The sequence below is a fragment of the Micropterus dolomieu genome, linkage group LG18 (assembly GCF_021292245.1).
Source record: "Micropterus dolomieu isolate WLL.071019.BEF.003 ecotype Adirondacks linkage group LG18, ASM2129224v1, whole genome shotgun sequence".
In the NCBI taxonomy this organism is placed as follows: Eukaryota; Metazoa; Chordata; class Actinopteri; order Centrarchiformes; family Centrarchidae; genus Micropterus; species Micropterus dolomieu.
The window spans coordinates 28,398,819-28,413,667 of record NC_060167.1 but is presented as its reverse complement, the minus strand read 5'-3'; the positions used below and the strand labels follow the sequence as shown (position 1 = coordinate 28,413,667).

General features: G+C 39.1%; 2 protein-coding genes across 2 annotated transcripts; both read left to right on the top strand.

The window, feature by feature from the left end:
- The first annotated feature begins 2,086 nt into the window (after positions 1 to 2,086).
- Positions 2,087 to 2,738, top strand: gnrh2 (gonadotropin-releasing hormone 2). Its single transcript, XM_046076133.1, has 3 exons — positions 2,087 to 2,221; positions 2,303 to 2,386; positions 2,649 to 2,738. Exons 1-3 carry the CDS (start codon positions 2,087 to 2,089, stop codon positions 2,685 to 2,687), a joined length of 258 nt encoding a protein of 85 aa, XP_045932089.1. The 3' UTR covers positions 2,688 to 2,738.
- Positions 2,739 to 5,458: 2,720 nt separating this feature from the next.
- Positions 5,459 to 12,703, top strand: zmat1 (zinc finger matrin-type 1). Its single transcript, XM_046076132.1, has 7 exons — positions 5,459 to 5,627; positions 8,488 to 8,594; positions 8,702 to 8,785; positions 9,005 to 9,140; positions 9,308 to 9,595; positions 10,350 to 10,440; positions 11,095 to 12,703. The coding sequence occupies exons 1-7, from the start codon at positions 5,489 to 5,491 to the stop codon at positions 12,116 to 12,118; spliced, it is 1,869 nt and encodes a 622-aa protein (XP_045932088.1). The 5' UTR covers positions 5,459 to 5,488; the 3' UTR covers positions 12,119 to 12,703.
- The last annotated feature ends 2,146 nt before the right edge of the window (positions 12,704 to 14,849 follow it).

Sequence of the window (14,849 nt, the reverse complement as noted above, 5' to 3'; positions counted from 1 at the left end):
CCTGGTCTCCCACACCACAGGCAAGCATCTTATCTGTTCGCTATCACCACCCCAATTGAATGAACCTGGTATTATTCAGTTTGTTGGGCTTACAGTGTCTTTGGGTTTGGTAAGAGTTGAGCACTGACATGAAATTCCTAATAATGGAGACATGGGAAGATATCCAGTGTTATCCAAAATAATGTGATGACTCTGGCACCCTGAGTACCACTCATAATCTCTTCTGTGGCTCTGTTGGACAATTCTGTAGTTTAAAAAAAATAACCCTGTTATTTTGACTGAGCAAACTGAGCATTTAGGAGGCAGGGAGGTTTAAGGAAAAATGCAGTATCAAGTTGCATAAAGGGAAATGTAGGGTCCAGTGATTTTGTAGCTTGACTCATTCTACAAACTAAAAGTCTGGATATCTTGAAATCTGCCACTTCCATTCTGACTTTTATTTTCTTTCTTTTTTTTCTGTTTTTATTATGAGTCCTCATGATAAAATAAAAGGTGACAGGATGGTCAGACCTGAAATAAATCAGCAGCACTATTAACAAGAATTGTGTATAAACTGTATTGGCATATATAAACCTGATCTGCCTTTAAATGTTAAATTTGTGCATGTTCATCTACAGACATCTGAGAAGGTGAGAAGGTCGCTTCACACTGACAGATGAATCTGGGAACGGGGATTATGTCTCATGAGTGCCGCATCTTGGGGTCAACCAACCCATTGCTCCAAACAACCCTGTGCCTTAATGCTCAAGCTAGCAGATGAACTGAGTCAACAGCAGCACGTCACACTCAGCCAGTCACGTCAGTCACTTCCTGACTAAGAACTGGTCCTGCATCTAAAACTCTGAAAAAAGTAAATACCCCAAATTGACAGGGAGGTCATCCGAGGCTTGGCCAGGGCTTCACAGTGTTTGTCCCCCTTGTCATCAGATGCCCCTGTGTTCCCTCTGACGGAAGGGTCATCTGGCTTAAACGGGAAAATGTGTGACAGGTCACTGTGGTCAAAACAGGTGATAAAGGAGAGGAAATGAGGAAAGAAAGGAATATAAAGGCTATTGAGTTTTATCTTCTGACAAAGACCTGTGAACTGAGAAATACGATAAAATACTATTAGTCAAAAGATAATGTCAGCGGGCCCAGACATATAGAAGCCAGACCCTATAGAACCCACTGGCATTTAAGAATACAAATAATATGATATATTATAATATAATATTAGGTTTCTCCAAAACTTTTTTTGAGTACTGAGTCCCTACTTCCACTCAATTTAATAAGATGTTTTTTAAAGTCTTCAAGAAGGATAAGTGAATGATACTGCTTTGTCATCAAACTGTTTGTTAACTGAATGACTTAAATCTGTTATTCAGTCAGAGGGACAGTATTTGGCAGGGGATATGGGTGATACGTGTGAGCAGATGAGCGTCCCAGGGGTGTCAGTGCTGTTTGCAGGCGATAATTGGATTGGGCTGTCTTCTCGACCTCTTGTCCCCAAGGGACCGTTCATTTCACTACTGGTAACAGAGGGACCAAGGGGGTCAGTGATGGGCAGGGCAATTAGGGAATGATAATGGCAGTGTACACTGGGAGGGGGGCCTTTGAGACCAGTACATATATTGAAGAGGCAGATGAGGTTGAAGAGAATCTCCACAGTGGTACTCTTGTGAAACAGTGAGATACCGTCGGCAACTGACCAACTACAGGGCAAGCAGAGTGAGCTTCTGGCGGGACGTTGAGGGACACCTGTAGTGATAAAGTTGTAAGAGTTGATACTAAGGTAAGGATGCTTACTTTGATTGATAATATAGCAAAATATCAGCACTTTCTGGTGACAGCCAGCTATTTTCTGTATACAGTATGAGCTATAGTCTTTTGAGTTTTTGTTGCAGGAAAAGTAAAATAAAGACTTTTTAAATTTAGATGAAACTTTCTGCTACACAAAAAAACAATTCCATATCTGAACTGTGGAAAATATAATTAACAACAGAGTATTTTAACAGTTTGCAATTTGTTCAGACTTTCTAAATCAGATAGGATCAAATTATAGTCGGAGCTAGTTGAGTGTCTATCTTTGCCCTTAGGTGGGAATATCATGTGTGTATCTCGGCTGGTTTTGCTGCTTGGGCTGCTTTTATGTGTGGGGGCTGAGCTGTCCAACGCCCAGCACTGGTCGCATGGTTGGTACCCCGGAGGCAAGAGGGAGCTGGACTCTTTTGGCACGTCAGAGGTCGGGATCAGTGTTTTTGTGTGTGTGTGCCAGTGTGCATTCACAGAGCATGTCCTGTTGCTCAAAATATCTCTGTCTCAGATTTCAGAGGAGATGAAGCTGTGTGAGGTGGGAGAATGCAACTACTTGAGACCCCAGAGGAGGAATATTCTGAGAAGTATATTTGTAAGTGAACTAAAGGTATCCTATCCAGTGCAGCATGGATGCAAGTTGTATAAACCCAGATACAAACAAAAGGCATTTGAGCTGCCTAATGTCCCACTGTAATTAAAGGGATTTTTATATCTTTACAAGAATGTGTCTGCATACTAACCCATGCACATACACCACCCTGTTGACATAATCTCCTATATATCTGTACAGCGGACCTAGCAACAAAAAATATTACTAGTGTGTCTGACTCATGTTTTTCTGTCATTCTTCACAGTTGGATGCCTTAGCCAGAGAGCTCCAGAAGAGGAAGTGACCTCTTTCCACCCTACCCTGCTTTTCTACCTAGTGACCGTCTTCTTCAGTGTCCTTGTCTTGACCTGAAACAACTTTATGTTGATCCTCTGATCTCATCTACTTGATATATTTGTCCATACATCTGTTTTCCAGCATTACATGGATTTCCCCTGTGGCAAAGAAGAAGTTATGTTGACGTTATAATGTCCCATAATAAAGTATCTATTTTGATATTAACTTGTTTTTTTTTCTCCCCCCATTTTTGTAGTTTAAAACTGTGTATGGTATAAAGTAAGTAAAAAAAAGTAAGAAAAGCGAAGAATAATCAAATTCATGATGGCTCGATTCCATTTAGCTGTTTCGGGTTTCAGGGTCCTGATGTGCATGCTGGCCCCTTGTCATGGCTTACTGGGACACTTGAATCGAAGAAATAAAAAGAGTAAAACAAGACAAAAATTAACTACTACTTAAACTACACCGAAATGAGGAAAAAAAATTAAGTGATTTTTATTTATTTTTTTATTTTAAATTTATTTGCCTCTGTCAAATATATTGTGAAAATGTTCCAGTTTGGTTTTTCATGGGGAGGCCATAGTTCAACAAGAATGTACAAAACAGATTTGAAAATATGAAACCCTGTTCAGGAAAACAGGTTTTAAAGTACATTACATGAAATCAAAACTATTTTAAATACATAGAGTAGCCCACTAAATATACAGGCTGAGTCAGATTTATGCAAATTATCATTACATTTAATTAAAAATGTTACTTTTTATACATCCTGTGTAAAATGTATGATAAAACTGTGAATTGTTTAAATAATGGCAGTAAATTACTCTGTAAAAAAAGTCTCAGACCAGGCTGGAATGAATATCCATACAGAGGCCAGAAAATCTTTTAAAAACTGGATCTTATAAGGAAATGCTAGGTACGGCCCAGAGTGTGAACATAAAAAATATGCAAATGCCAGATTTAAATATGCTGTACATGTGTGAAAAAGCAGGCCATGAGGGCAAACTCAATGACCAAAAAGCTTCAGCAAAATAATGTCTCTCATTTCTGGAAAGAAATTAAGGTCATTAATAACAGTAAGGTGGCCTTGCCTTCAAGTATTGATGGGATAACTGGGTCTAAAGATATTGCTGAATTATGGAGAAAACATTACAGAGATATTTTTAATTGTGTTAAAAGTGTGGAATTTAATGTCAGTGATGTTCCTGACAATGATGGTGTGGTTATTAGACCTGATGAAGTCTGCAATGCCACTGATAATTTGGCAGTGAACAAAGCATGTGGCCTTGACCAAATAACTGCAGAACATCTGAAAAATGCTAGCCAAAGTGATTGCTATGTGCTTCTCTGGATTGTTAATGCATGGCATTTTACCTGATTCTATGTTGTCTGTTTTATTGGTGCCAGTGGTTAAAGACAAAACTGGTAAAATATCCAGCATGGATAATTATAGACCAATTGCCCTGGCTAGCATACTTTCCAAAGTATTAGAAAGGATTCTTCTAGATAGGCTTCAAGAATACATAATAACCACTGATAATCAATTTGGTTTTAAAAGTAGGCAGAGTACAGATTTGTGTATCTATGCATTGAAGGAGGTCATAAATACCTACAAAAGGCACAACACTACAATATTTATGTGTTTTCTTGATGCGTCCAAAGCATTTGACCGAATTAATCATGGTATGTTGTTTGGTAAAGTACAAGAGCAAGGGGTCCCTCCGTACTTGATAAGGATTTTGCTTTTTTTGTCATATGCATCAAACTATGCAAGTTAAATGGGGAAAGAGTATTTCTGCACCCTTTCTAGTGACTATGGGGTCAGACAAGGTGGAATATTGTCCCCTGTTCTATTTAATTTGTATATGGATGACCTTTCTAACAAGTTAAAAGAATGTAAGACGGGTTGTGTCTTATTAACCATCTGATGTACGCTGACAATCTGGTCGTCCTGTCTCCTTATAGGGCAGTGTAGCAACTCCTCAGAGTATGCTCAAAGTATGGTGTGCAGCATGACATAAAATTTAACCCTAAAAAAAGTGTTATTATGATTGCCAAAACCAAGGAGGATCAGAAACAAACCTTTCCTACTTTTTATTTGGCAAACTAAGTGTTAAATGTGGTGAATAAAGTAAGATATCTGGATCATATAATCAGGGATGATTTATGTGATGATGATGACATGCAGCGCCAGTGTTGCAAATTGTATGCACAAGCCAATATGCTGGCATGGAAATTTAATATGTGTTCTGATGATGTTAAAATAGTTTTTTTTTTTTTAAAGCTTACTGTACTCCACTGTGGTGCAGTTATACTAAAGGGAAAATGAAAAAGCTGCAGGTGGCATTTAATGATGCATTTAGAATCCTGCTTAAGTTCCCAAAATGGACAAGTGCAAGTCATGTGTTTATGACAAGTAATGTTCCCGGTCTTCATGCTGTATTGCAGATTCTTATGCATAAATGTATGTGTTGGCTGATTAATTCAAAAAAATTTGGTCATTTTAGCTTTAACTGAACCTAAAAAAAAATGATACAAGGTATTTCTCGTGTTTTTGGAAACACTGGAACAAATGTCTACATGTGTTTTAATTATGGTGGAACGTGTTATGAAATGAGCTTGTACATATTTTGTACTGGGTATCTTGTATTGTGTCTTTATAATTATTTTATTTTACTTTACTGATATGGATCTATGCGTCTGAAATAAAGTTGACTGATTGTTACTTGCTTGTATTCTTGTTTATCAGTGACTTTGGGATACCTAGCAGGACGTCACTGCGCATGCACTGAACAACTAGGGAAAAAGATGGACGACACAAGTGTCTGTACTCCGCTGTTTGCGGAGTCAGACGCTCAAAATGACACTACTAGTACCCCTAACGCGGCTTCTCTCACAGATGCTGACAAAGTAATAAACACTAAAGTAGATAGTACCCAGGTGGAAGGTGAGTTTTGTCTAGAACGTGTAAATTCAGCCGTACGGTGTCCTTCCTGCCGAGTCAATGTTAGCTTTTTAGCTAACTGGAACAATCGAGTGAGCTGTTAGCTCCTTAGCTAAAGACGCTAATGTCAACTCCTAACGTTAGCTGTAACGTTAGGAGTTGATCAGTTACCGGTCCTTGCGTACATTGCTCGTAAAACGTGTCGCCCACCAAAACACCCTTTTAAACCTAAGACCAGCCTGATAGTGAAACCATACAAAGTTAAGTGGATTTCTCAGGTCCGGAAGTGGTTGGCCAGTTGCTAATTGTTTTGCGAGCTAGTGTCCGCAAACTCAGTCCCCAAACCAAACAGCCTGTTGACCATCTAAAATAGCCACATAACAGTGGTTAGTGGTAGCAGGGTGGGCAGCTAACATGTCCTGGTCGCGGAGACCATCAAATAGCAGTGCCATTTAGTGACATTAAGCTTATTTTACTGAATCAGTCAAAGCAACGTTTCTGCTGTGCTATGAAGCAAAACATTAGCTGTTGGCACAACTGTACAGCCTGAAGATGTAGCAGCGTTTTCTCTGGTTGGTTGTGAGTGTTAAGGATCTCAGACCTCACGAGCTTTACATTAGATATGGCCATCTGTCCCTCGCTCACAAGTAGAATAAAAAGTGCCCTCAAGATGAGCATGTAACTAGAAAGTAATTTCTCCTGTTCAAATATTGTACACATACTTTGAGACACAGTTCCTAAAATCTCTGTTCTCTTGTTAACTGCTACTGTGATTATCATTTGGTAAGTACATTATTTGAAATGTATCAGCAGACATGAATATTTTGGACGGTATCAAAGTCTGTAGATATTGTTTTGTTTTACTGATGGCAGTCTTTAGTTCTTTTGAGTTGTAGATTTTACATAGAAACGGGGGGAAATGCTGTATTTCAGTGTGTAATTGTCTTATTGCGTTACATTGGCGTTAATGAAGTTGGTAAGTTAAAGTTAAGCCAGCACACTATGTACATTGTCAGTCCTTCATTTGGATTCCTCATTTTTCTTTACCTCAGTTTTGCACTTCGGGCTGCAGTGGTCATTTTCGGTATTGATTAATATAACTGTTATTTTTGAATAATTTGATCAGTGATTTGTCTGTGACAATAGATCAACATAAACATAAAGATTTAATTAACACATTTTTTACTCAATAAATTAATGTGATATTGCAATTTAAAATAAGTAATTTTTAGCTCTCAGTCACCAGCAGTCTCAAAAGGGTATTTAACACTCTTGTCTTATGAGTAGCTCAATACCACATACCATATCAAACCATTTCATTGTTACATTATGTAGACATATATTAATTAATTATTTGCAGCAAGGATGTAAACAAATATATTTTGTAGTAATACCTCAGTTCCCATTTATTTAATGTCATTTTAAAATCTCTAAAAATGAAACACACACGTCACAGTTTTGGAAAACTAGCCACACTTGTGACAAAATCTTTGCCCACACATTTGAGCTATTTTGAATAATACTCATCCACAGTGTGGTACTGTGCTAAATAATCGTGCTTCACATGAAAATGAGCAGATCACGATATACTTTATTAATGCTATCGGGGCAAAGAGGCTGACAGTCAAAGGTTGCATGAATGCAGAAATGCACGGAAATTTAATATGCACTATGCAATAGACACTGAACAAGCAGAATGAATGCAGTCAAGCAAGATGCACAATGGTGAAAATATATTCTACAAGTGTTTAGAGGTGTTTCTGTCAATATTCTTTATTTTTCTTCTTTTTAGAAACACAACATAAACAAAGAGTATCGCTAACATTTGTTATGTATAGTAATGAGACTTCACCAAGATAATATGACATAATGCTTTTAAAAAAAATGTTTTGTGTTATAAATAGTACTACTGAACAAAAGTACAGATGGTTGCAAACAGTGGAGCTGCAGAGTGCCCTCTGGTGGAAAAACTGTGCAACGACAACACTCATAACATGATTGAGCGAGCCGTCTTCCACGTCTCTGTTTGTTTTTTTAATTGTCATTCATTGGCTGTTATTAACACTTACTGATTAATCTGCAATTAGCTCATATCGATCGATAATATCTGCATGCTGATTTATCCGTTGGATTCTAGTTTCCGCATAGCAGTGTAAGAGGTTAGTGGGAATAGTTCGAGTGGCACTTTTTTAGGCATTTTGTGAAATATAATGATGTAAGGACCTGTTAGTTTACCGCTGTCCCAAGGAATCCTTTTGGTAAATAAAATATTTATATTTATTTATATATATAATGTTGTACAGTGGATATGTCTTGCTTTAAATTCAGCCTAAGGGGGTGAATGCGTCTTGAATAAGTGTAGAATTCAGTAAAATATATAAATTGTCTCTAAAATGGGCTCCTGCATTTTCCATTGTATTGGAAGCTGTTGTTACAGCATGAATTGTAGGAAAAGCTGTTGTCTTGTGCTGTTCAGACTTCCTGGCCTGCAAAAACAGAATGATTTTGAATGTCGCATGAGACCTTTTTCACATTCAGAGAATGAAAATTGTACAAATTAGCTTTAAATTTTTCCAAAACTGAAAAAAACTCTATATCAAAACTAACCAGCATAGAGACACAAGAGCAACAGTTTTTTGTTGCTCTTGCACAGCGCTTTAGTTATATTTTATCTAGTGAACACATATTAACCGAGTTTCACCATTTTTTATGGGATTTTTAATGTGAGCTGCCTTGGAAAAGGTTTCTCCCAAATGAATGTTGATGATTTAGTAGCCCATTATTTGTTCACCATGCTTAAATAGTCTTCCACAGCACTCAGTGTGGCCTAACTGTAACAGTGTCTGTATATTCTGCCACACAGGAGACAAGAGTGAAGAGGAGCTACTAAAGGGTCTCCTCACTGACGACTACTGCCATGTGTGTGAGGCTGTGCTGCTCTTTGAATCTCAGCGGCTGTCCCACTATGAGGTGTGTGCTGCTTTCCAGGCACCAGCCATGCAACCCTGGTACAGTTTTATTGACCTCACAAGGTCGGAGCCCTTTATAATGATATCTCGTGTTTCACCCAACTGCAGGGAAAGAAACATGCTCAGAAACTCAGGGTGTACCTGCAGGCCAAGAGGGCTGAGAAGATGAACAAAGAGTCCACAGGACCCCAGGTTGGCGCTCACTGGCGCAGATTTCCCTCTTTTACTTTAGGTGCAACCTGTAACATCAGACAATCAGTTTACAAGAACAAACAGTGTTACAAGAACATAAAGCAGGGGTTTTTAAAGTCTGACACTGTGGGCCTCCCCTCAGACAAAGCTTGTTTCCCGTTTTCATACCATGTCAGGAAGCAAATATCTGTCCCTTAATAAGCCTCTTGTTTTTTGCAGCAGACCATGACTACTGATAAGGACCATTTCTGTGAACTGTGTAACATGGTGTTTAGTTCCCACGTGGTGGCAAGATCACACTATGAAGGCAAGGTCCATTCAAAAAATCTTCGTAAACAAGGTCTCCAGCCCCCAGGCAAGTATGGGTTCTGTGATAGAAAAAGTATTGAATATCTGAATTTAAATATTTACAGATAAACAATATATTGACAGTATTGTTCAACTATCTGCACAAGTTCTGCATGAGTTGAGAGGGTCAAACACAAATTAACTCAAAATGATAATTTCTCGTTGCACTTACAGACAGGTACACAGAGGTGCGTACTTTACCAAGTCTGAGTCGGGATTCTCCTAATACTGACCAGAAATCAACTCCAGAGGGTTGTATGGAGCACCTTCTGGACCCAACGGCCACAATAACAACCCCCAGCACAGAGGTTGATCTGATGGACCCTGACAAGTACTGTGCCCTGTGTGCTGCTTCCTTCAACAACCCCCAAATGGCTGTACAGCACTACAATGGACGCAAACACCAGAGGAATCAGGCCAGACAGGACCTGCTCAAAGAGCTCGGAGATGATGTGCAACAAGGTAACGCGGGGTCCTGCCTCTCAGCAAAGCAGGATAATACAAAGGGCAACAGACCTTGCAGGAATTCTATTAAACTTGCACAGTTGCACAATACGATATTGAGTGTATTTTAAGAGGAAGGATTGATGTGAAGAAAAATATTTCTTGAGGAACATTTGTCCTTTGTTAGACACACTACATGGCAGTGCCCTTTAATTTATCTAAGATGCAGGGTAACAAATAAAATCAGGAGAAGATGACAACAGCATGACATCCCAATACTAACACATAAATGATCAAGAAATAAAAAATAACACTCACATTTGAAACAGCAAATCGTCTCAGCCCTGAAGATTTCATCCTAGTAGGGGTAGCAGGTAGGTGTTAGTTTGATAACCTTCTTACAAAAAGCCGACGTTGACAATAGGCAGTTAGTCTAACTCTGGCTATGTCAAATAATAACATGGTGGACTTTTCATTTAGTTTGCGACAATTTTCATTTATTACACAGAATGTTAACCTTGGGTGTTGTGACGTTTTATTAACTTCTACTTTCAGTTGTAGGCTGCATAATGTATCTCTTTGTAGAGAAGACTTAATACAAAAATTACTAAATAAATCGTATTATTTTTACGTGAGGTAGCAGCTCACTAAAAACTAATTAGAATTAGAAGAAAGCAAAGGAAGCTGTTGATCTGAGTGTTTATAAGTCATAATTTTATAATTAACACTGTCTTTTCCTTTTTACACGTCACCCGCTTTCTGTTGTCTTCAGCCAACTCCCTGATGTGTCAGATGTGTAGTGTGCAATTTAACTCGGTGGAGATGTACCAGGCCCACATGCAGGGCAACAAACACCAGATTAGGTAAGATCAAGAATTTTCTGACAAACACCATAGTGACATCATTTATACCTAAATTTAATCTCTGCTGTACTGAATAGGATACCTAAGCTCTGCAGCTCTATGCAGCTTCTAGCCTCTTTTAGCTCAGTTTGATTGTCAGCCCACATATTGATTCCCATGGCTGTCTTACATACACAAAGGAGGTGGGTAGTGAGAACAGGCAACCAGTTGGTTACAGGTGCGGAAGAAAAGAAAACGCTACTTAGTCCACTCAACACTTAATGTGGTTTTACTGTGACATCAACATTTATTACTCATTTACATTTACTCTTTTGTCCAACTGCCAGATGGGTAAATGTGACTTACATTTGAGGAACAACATACAAGCATCAGTAAAGTAACAGATCTATGAGTAGCAATAGATACTAAGAGCAGCAATAAATAGTAGTAAGAGCTATTGCATACAGCATCAGTGGGATAAATACCTAGGGGGAAAAGTAAGAGTTAATCAAAAAGTGCAATCAATACAAGAGAATTGGAAGGAGATAGAAGAAGAAGAGCACAGGAAGTGCATGTTAGGGGTGTTATAAGAGGAAGTGTTCTCGGAAGCGATGAGTTTTCAAGAGCTTCCTAAATGCATAGCAACCTAATTCCTGTTTACATGTTGTTGACCAGGGAGAAGAAGGTCACTGACCTGTGCAAATCATCCCAGCAAAAGGTCTACAGCACATTTGCAGATGAACTGTCAGATTACATTCAGGTCCAGAAGGCTCGTGGAATCAACCCCAAGACCAGTCAAATCCTCCCTCTGGGAGATACACGGAATGAGGATGAGGAAGCTGAAGAAGAAGAAGTGGAAGTATTAAATAAGGGGAATATCACAGAACTGAACAAACCTATGCCCAACTTCCCTCCCACCTCTACCTCTCCACATCACTCCCGTCTTGGTTGTTACAACCCAGTTAAGGGGTGGCATCCTCCATATCAGGGCCCTGCCCTGCCATCCCACGGCTGGGATTACAACTGCCCACCTCCAGTCCTCCTAGGCTCAGGCCCTCCACTGTTCAGTAGTCGGCCCACAAAGAGAAGGAGGCGCAGAAAGCAGTCGAGCTCCTCCTCGTATATTACATCATCATCTTACTCCTCCTCCTACTCCTATTCCTCCGGTAGCAGCAGCGCAAGTGACAGTGATGACAGTGAATACAGGCGCAGAGAAAAAAGGAGGATCAGACGATCCAGGAGGGAGAGAGACAGGAGGGAGAGAGACAGGAGGGCAAGAGACGAGGAGTCCGACAAGGAGGAGAAGAGGAGCAAGCGAGGGAGGAGGGAAAGAGATAATGGGTCGGGGGACAGGAGAAGAGGGGAATTTGGAGAGTCCGAGGAAGAGAGAGAGAGGAGGCGGATGAAGCGAAAAAATCATGGCAAGCGGAGGAGACGAGAAAAGAAAAACCGAGAGGAGGACTATGGGGCAGAATGTGGGGAAAAGGCGATAGACACTTTAATGCCAGAAGACACGATGGACAGTAGAAAAGAGACTGAAGTGCATATTCAGGCTGAAATGAATGTTGAGCAGGGGGATGGTGGACAGGATGAGCCAGCAAAACCCAAACACAGGAAAGAGAAGAAGAAAACGAAAGAGAAAGTAGACACTAGGACGGAGGAGGAGAAGCTCTGGGACGACTCCATCCTGGGCTGTTAAAGTCAAAAGGCCCAGTTTAACTTTTGAACTGCTGTCATATAGGCAAAACATGAACTTATCAAGAACATGACATTTAAAATCTCAAAAACTGAATATATTGAAATAATCTTTAAAGCCTTAACAAAGCAGTTATCACTATGTGTTCTGACAGCCCAAAAGTGTTGTTCGTCTTAGGTGTGCTAGCTGGCTAGCCATGTTTAGTCACTTTGTGTTTGAAAGGAATGAATGAATCCCTCTCATTTCAGTGTGTTCATAGGGGTTTCTCATTCTCACACATATCCACAACTATAATAGCTTTATTTTTCACTATGACACTTAATAATGTCTTTGGTTGGATTAATTTGCACATTGTCATTAATTGCTGGCTGTAATATTGAAGAGCTCTCTTTTCTTGCCTATCATTTGAAATGATCAAGTCCTTTTGTCTCTTCACACATCAGTAAGTTAAACTGTGTTAGATTATGTTGTCTGTGCTTCTAGCAAGGATTTAATAGTTTGTTGTCCCATTAGCAGCCTGTGGTTGGTGCTGTTGAGCTTCATTTAGAGCATCAGTGAAGTAAATAAAAGAGAGATGGTAGAAGCTTAGGCATTTCATTTCTTTCGAAGTTCAGTGTGATTTCACTCAGGGGCACATAGGCTGAAAGAAGTCTTTTAGAGATGGAGAGAGATTGAGCGCATGTTGGATATAATTGAATGATACAAATATAACAAACCCTGTGCCTGTTGCCCACACTGCAGCAAACAAAACGATTCTAAAAGAGCAAATGAGAGTGCTGAGGCATTGCCCTAGTCTACAGTGCATTGTCTGTGTGTGCATGTGTTATGGAAGTATTTGCACATCCACAGAACACACAAAATGTTTGGGGTCAGACAGGTGCAAAGGTTCAAATGAGGATAGCTCTTTACAAACTTGAGAATTCATGTTCAGATGCAGTTTAGTGACTTAACATAGGAAAAGTAAAGTTGTTGCATTTAAGTATAATTTCCAATGTCCTTTTGACTCATTAGGATTCACTCAAAACAATGTATTTGTTTTAAATGCATCCTTTAGAGTTTAAAGGTTACAAGGTTGTTTATTTGTCATTATATTATGTGTCGTTGTATAACGAAACGAAGGTTTGTAGTCCCTTCATGCTGCACACAGAGAACTTAACAGATAATTAAATGTGTATTAAAATATGGTAACATTGAAATAAAATAAAACTATAGGCTAAACAAAAAAAACATCAAAATTATCTGATTCCAGCTTCTTAAATGTGAATATTTTCTGGTTTCTTTACTACTCGATGACAGTAAACTGAATACCTTTGGGTTGTGAACAAAACAAGACATCTGAGGACGTCATCTTGAGCTTTGGGAAACACTGATAGACATTTTAGACCACACAACTATGATTGACGAATCGAGGAAATAATCAACAGATTAATCGACTTAGAAAATAATCGTGAGTGCAGCGCAATAATATAGTCTGAATACTTAACAAGCCTTACCTTTTTCCTACAACACCTTCATTGTCCTTGTATAATAAAGTTCTGTTTTCTTTAAATATCATCTGGGTCACTTGTGGACCAAACGTTATCAGTAAATGCAACACAAATTTCAAGCTTAGGCAACTTTATGAGTTATGACAGTGGACTAGTTTTGCTTTCTTAAAAACTAGAATTCTAGAAAAAAGGTTTTTGGTTTGCAGGACTGAGAACAGACTTGAGTGGTGGTCTAATATTGACACGCTCAAACTGACCCGAACATTAAAGCTCTGTTTTTTTCTACATTTATTTAAGAAGTTTTTAATGTGCAGCCTATGCTTGAAAGTTTGACATTTGCTTGGTTCATTGCGTATATCAGATGTTTGATTGCGTTAGGATCCTGAGAGCAGAATGGTGCACATTATGTGGTTTGCTGGAAGAGGAGAGCAGAATATCACTGGATTTAAGCCAAAGTGTTGTAAATCAAAAACGTGCATGAAACAGCTTACCAGTGATGTTTTAGAGTTAAATAATTGCTGAAGATACTTGATTACTGCACCAGTGTTGGGTGACTGAACCGTTGATGTAGTCTGCTACAGAAGTCATGTGGAGGCTGTAAGATGAAAAGCTTCTAAAGTGAGGTCTCAACTTGAAATAGTATTTGTTTAAAGCACTGCTAATTAGAACCAAACACACAACGAAATAGAGACACTTACAGTAACAAGAACAAGTTAGTGTCTTGTCTGAAATTACAAAAGTTTTTATAAAATTGGCTGAGGAGAGAAATGAAATTAGAAATTGCCAGCAGGCAGCTTTTGACTTGAAGCGTCGGAGCAGGCAGACCAACAAAGGCTTTACAGCGCAGCAATGTGTAAAGAGCAGCTCTGAAGCCCCCTGAGATCTCCTGTTTTCAAAGAATCCTGTGGTCTCGTTCCCTGTTGCGCATATGTCTTCGACCCCCCGTAGAGCTACGGGGTGCCCACATCCTCTCACTTTAAGACCCCCCACCAGACCTTTCTGCACCCTAACCTTTTACACCCACAAAAATAATCCAGACACACCACTCAGATGTGCTCACCAGTTTTGTCAAGGAAATTCTAAATTCCAGGGATAATTTGAACAGTCAGTCTTCATTTTAGAAAGGCTGCCACAAAATGAAATATAAATTCCAATTAATGAGATGTTGGAGTAAAGTCATTACAATCAGGTTTTTAAGTAAGATATCAACTGTAAGGAAATCTCAAGTACCTCCTATACACTATGCA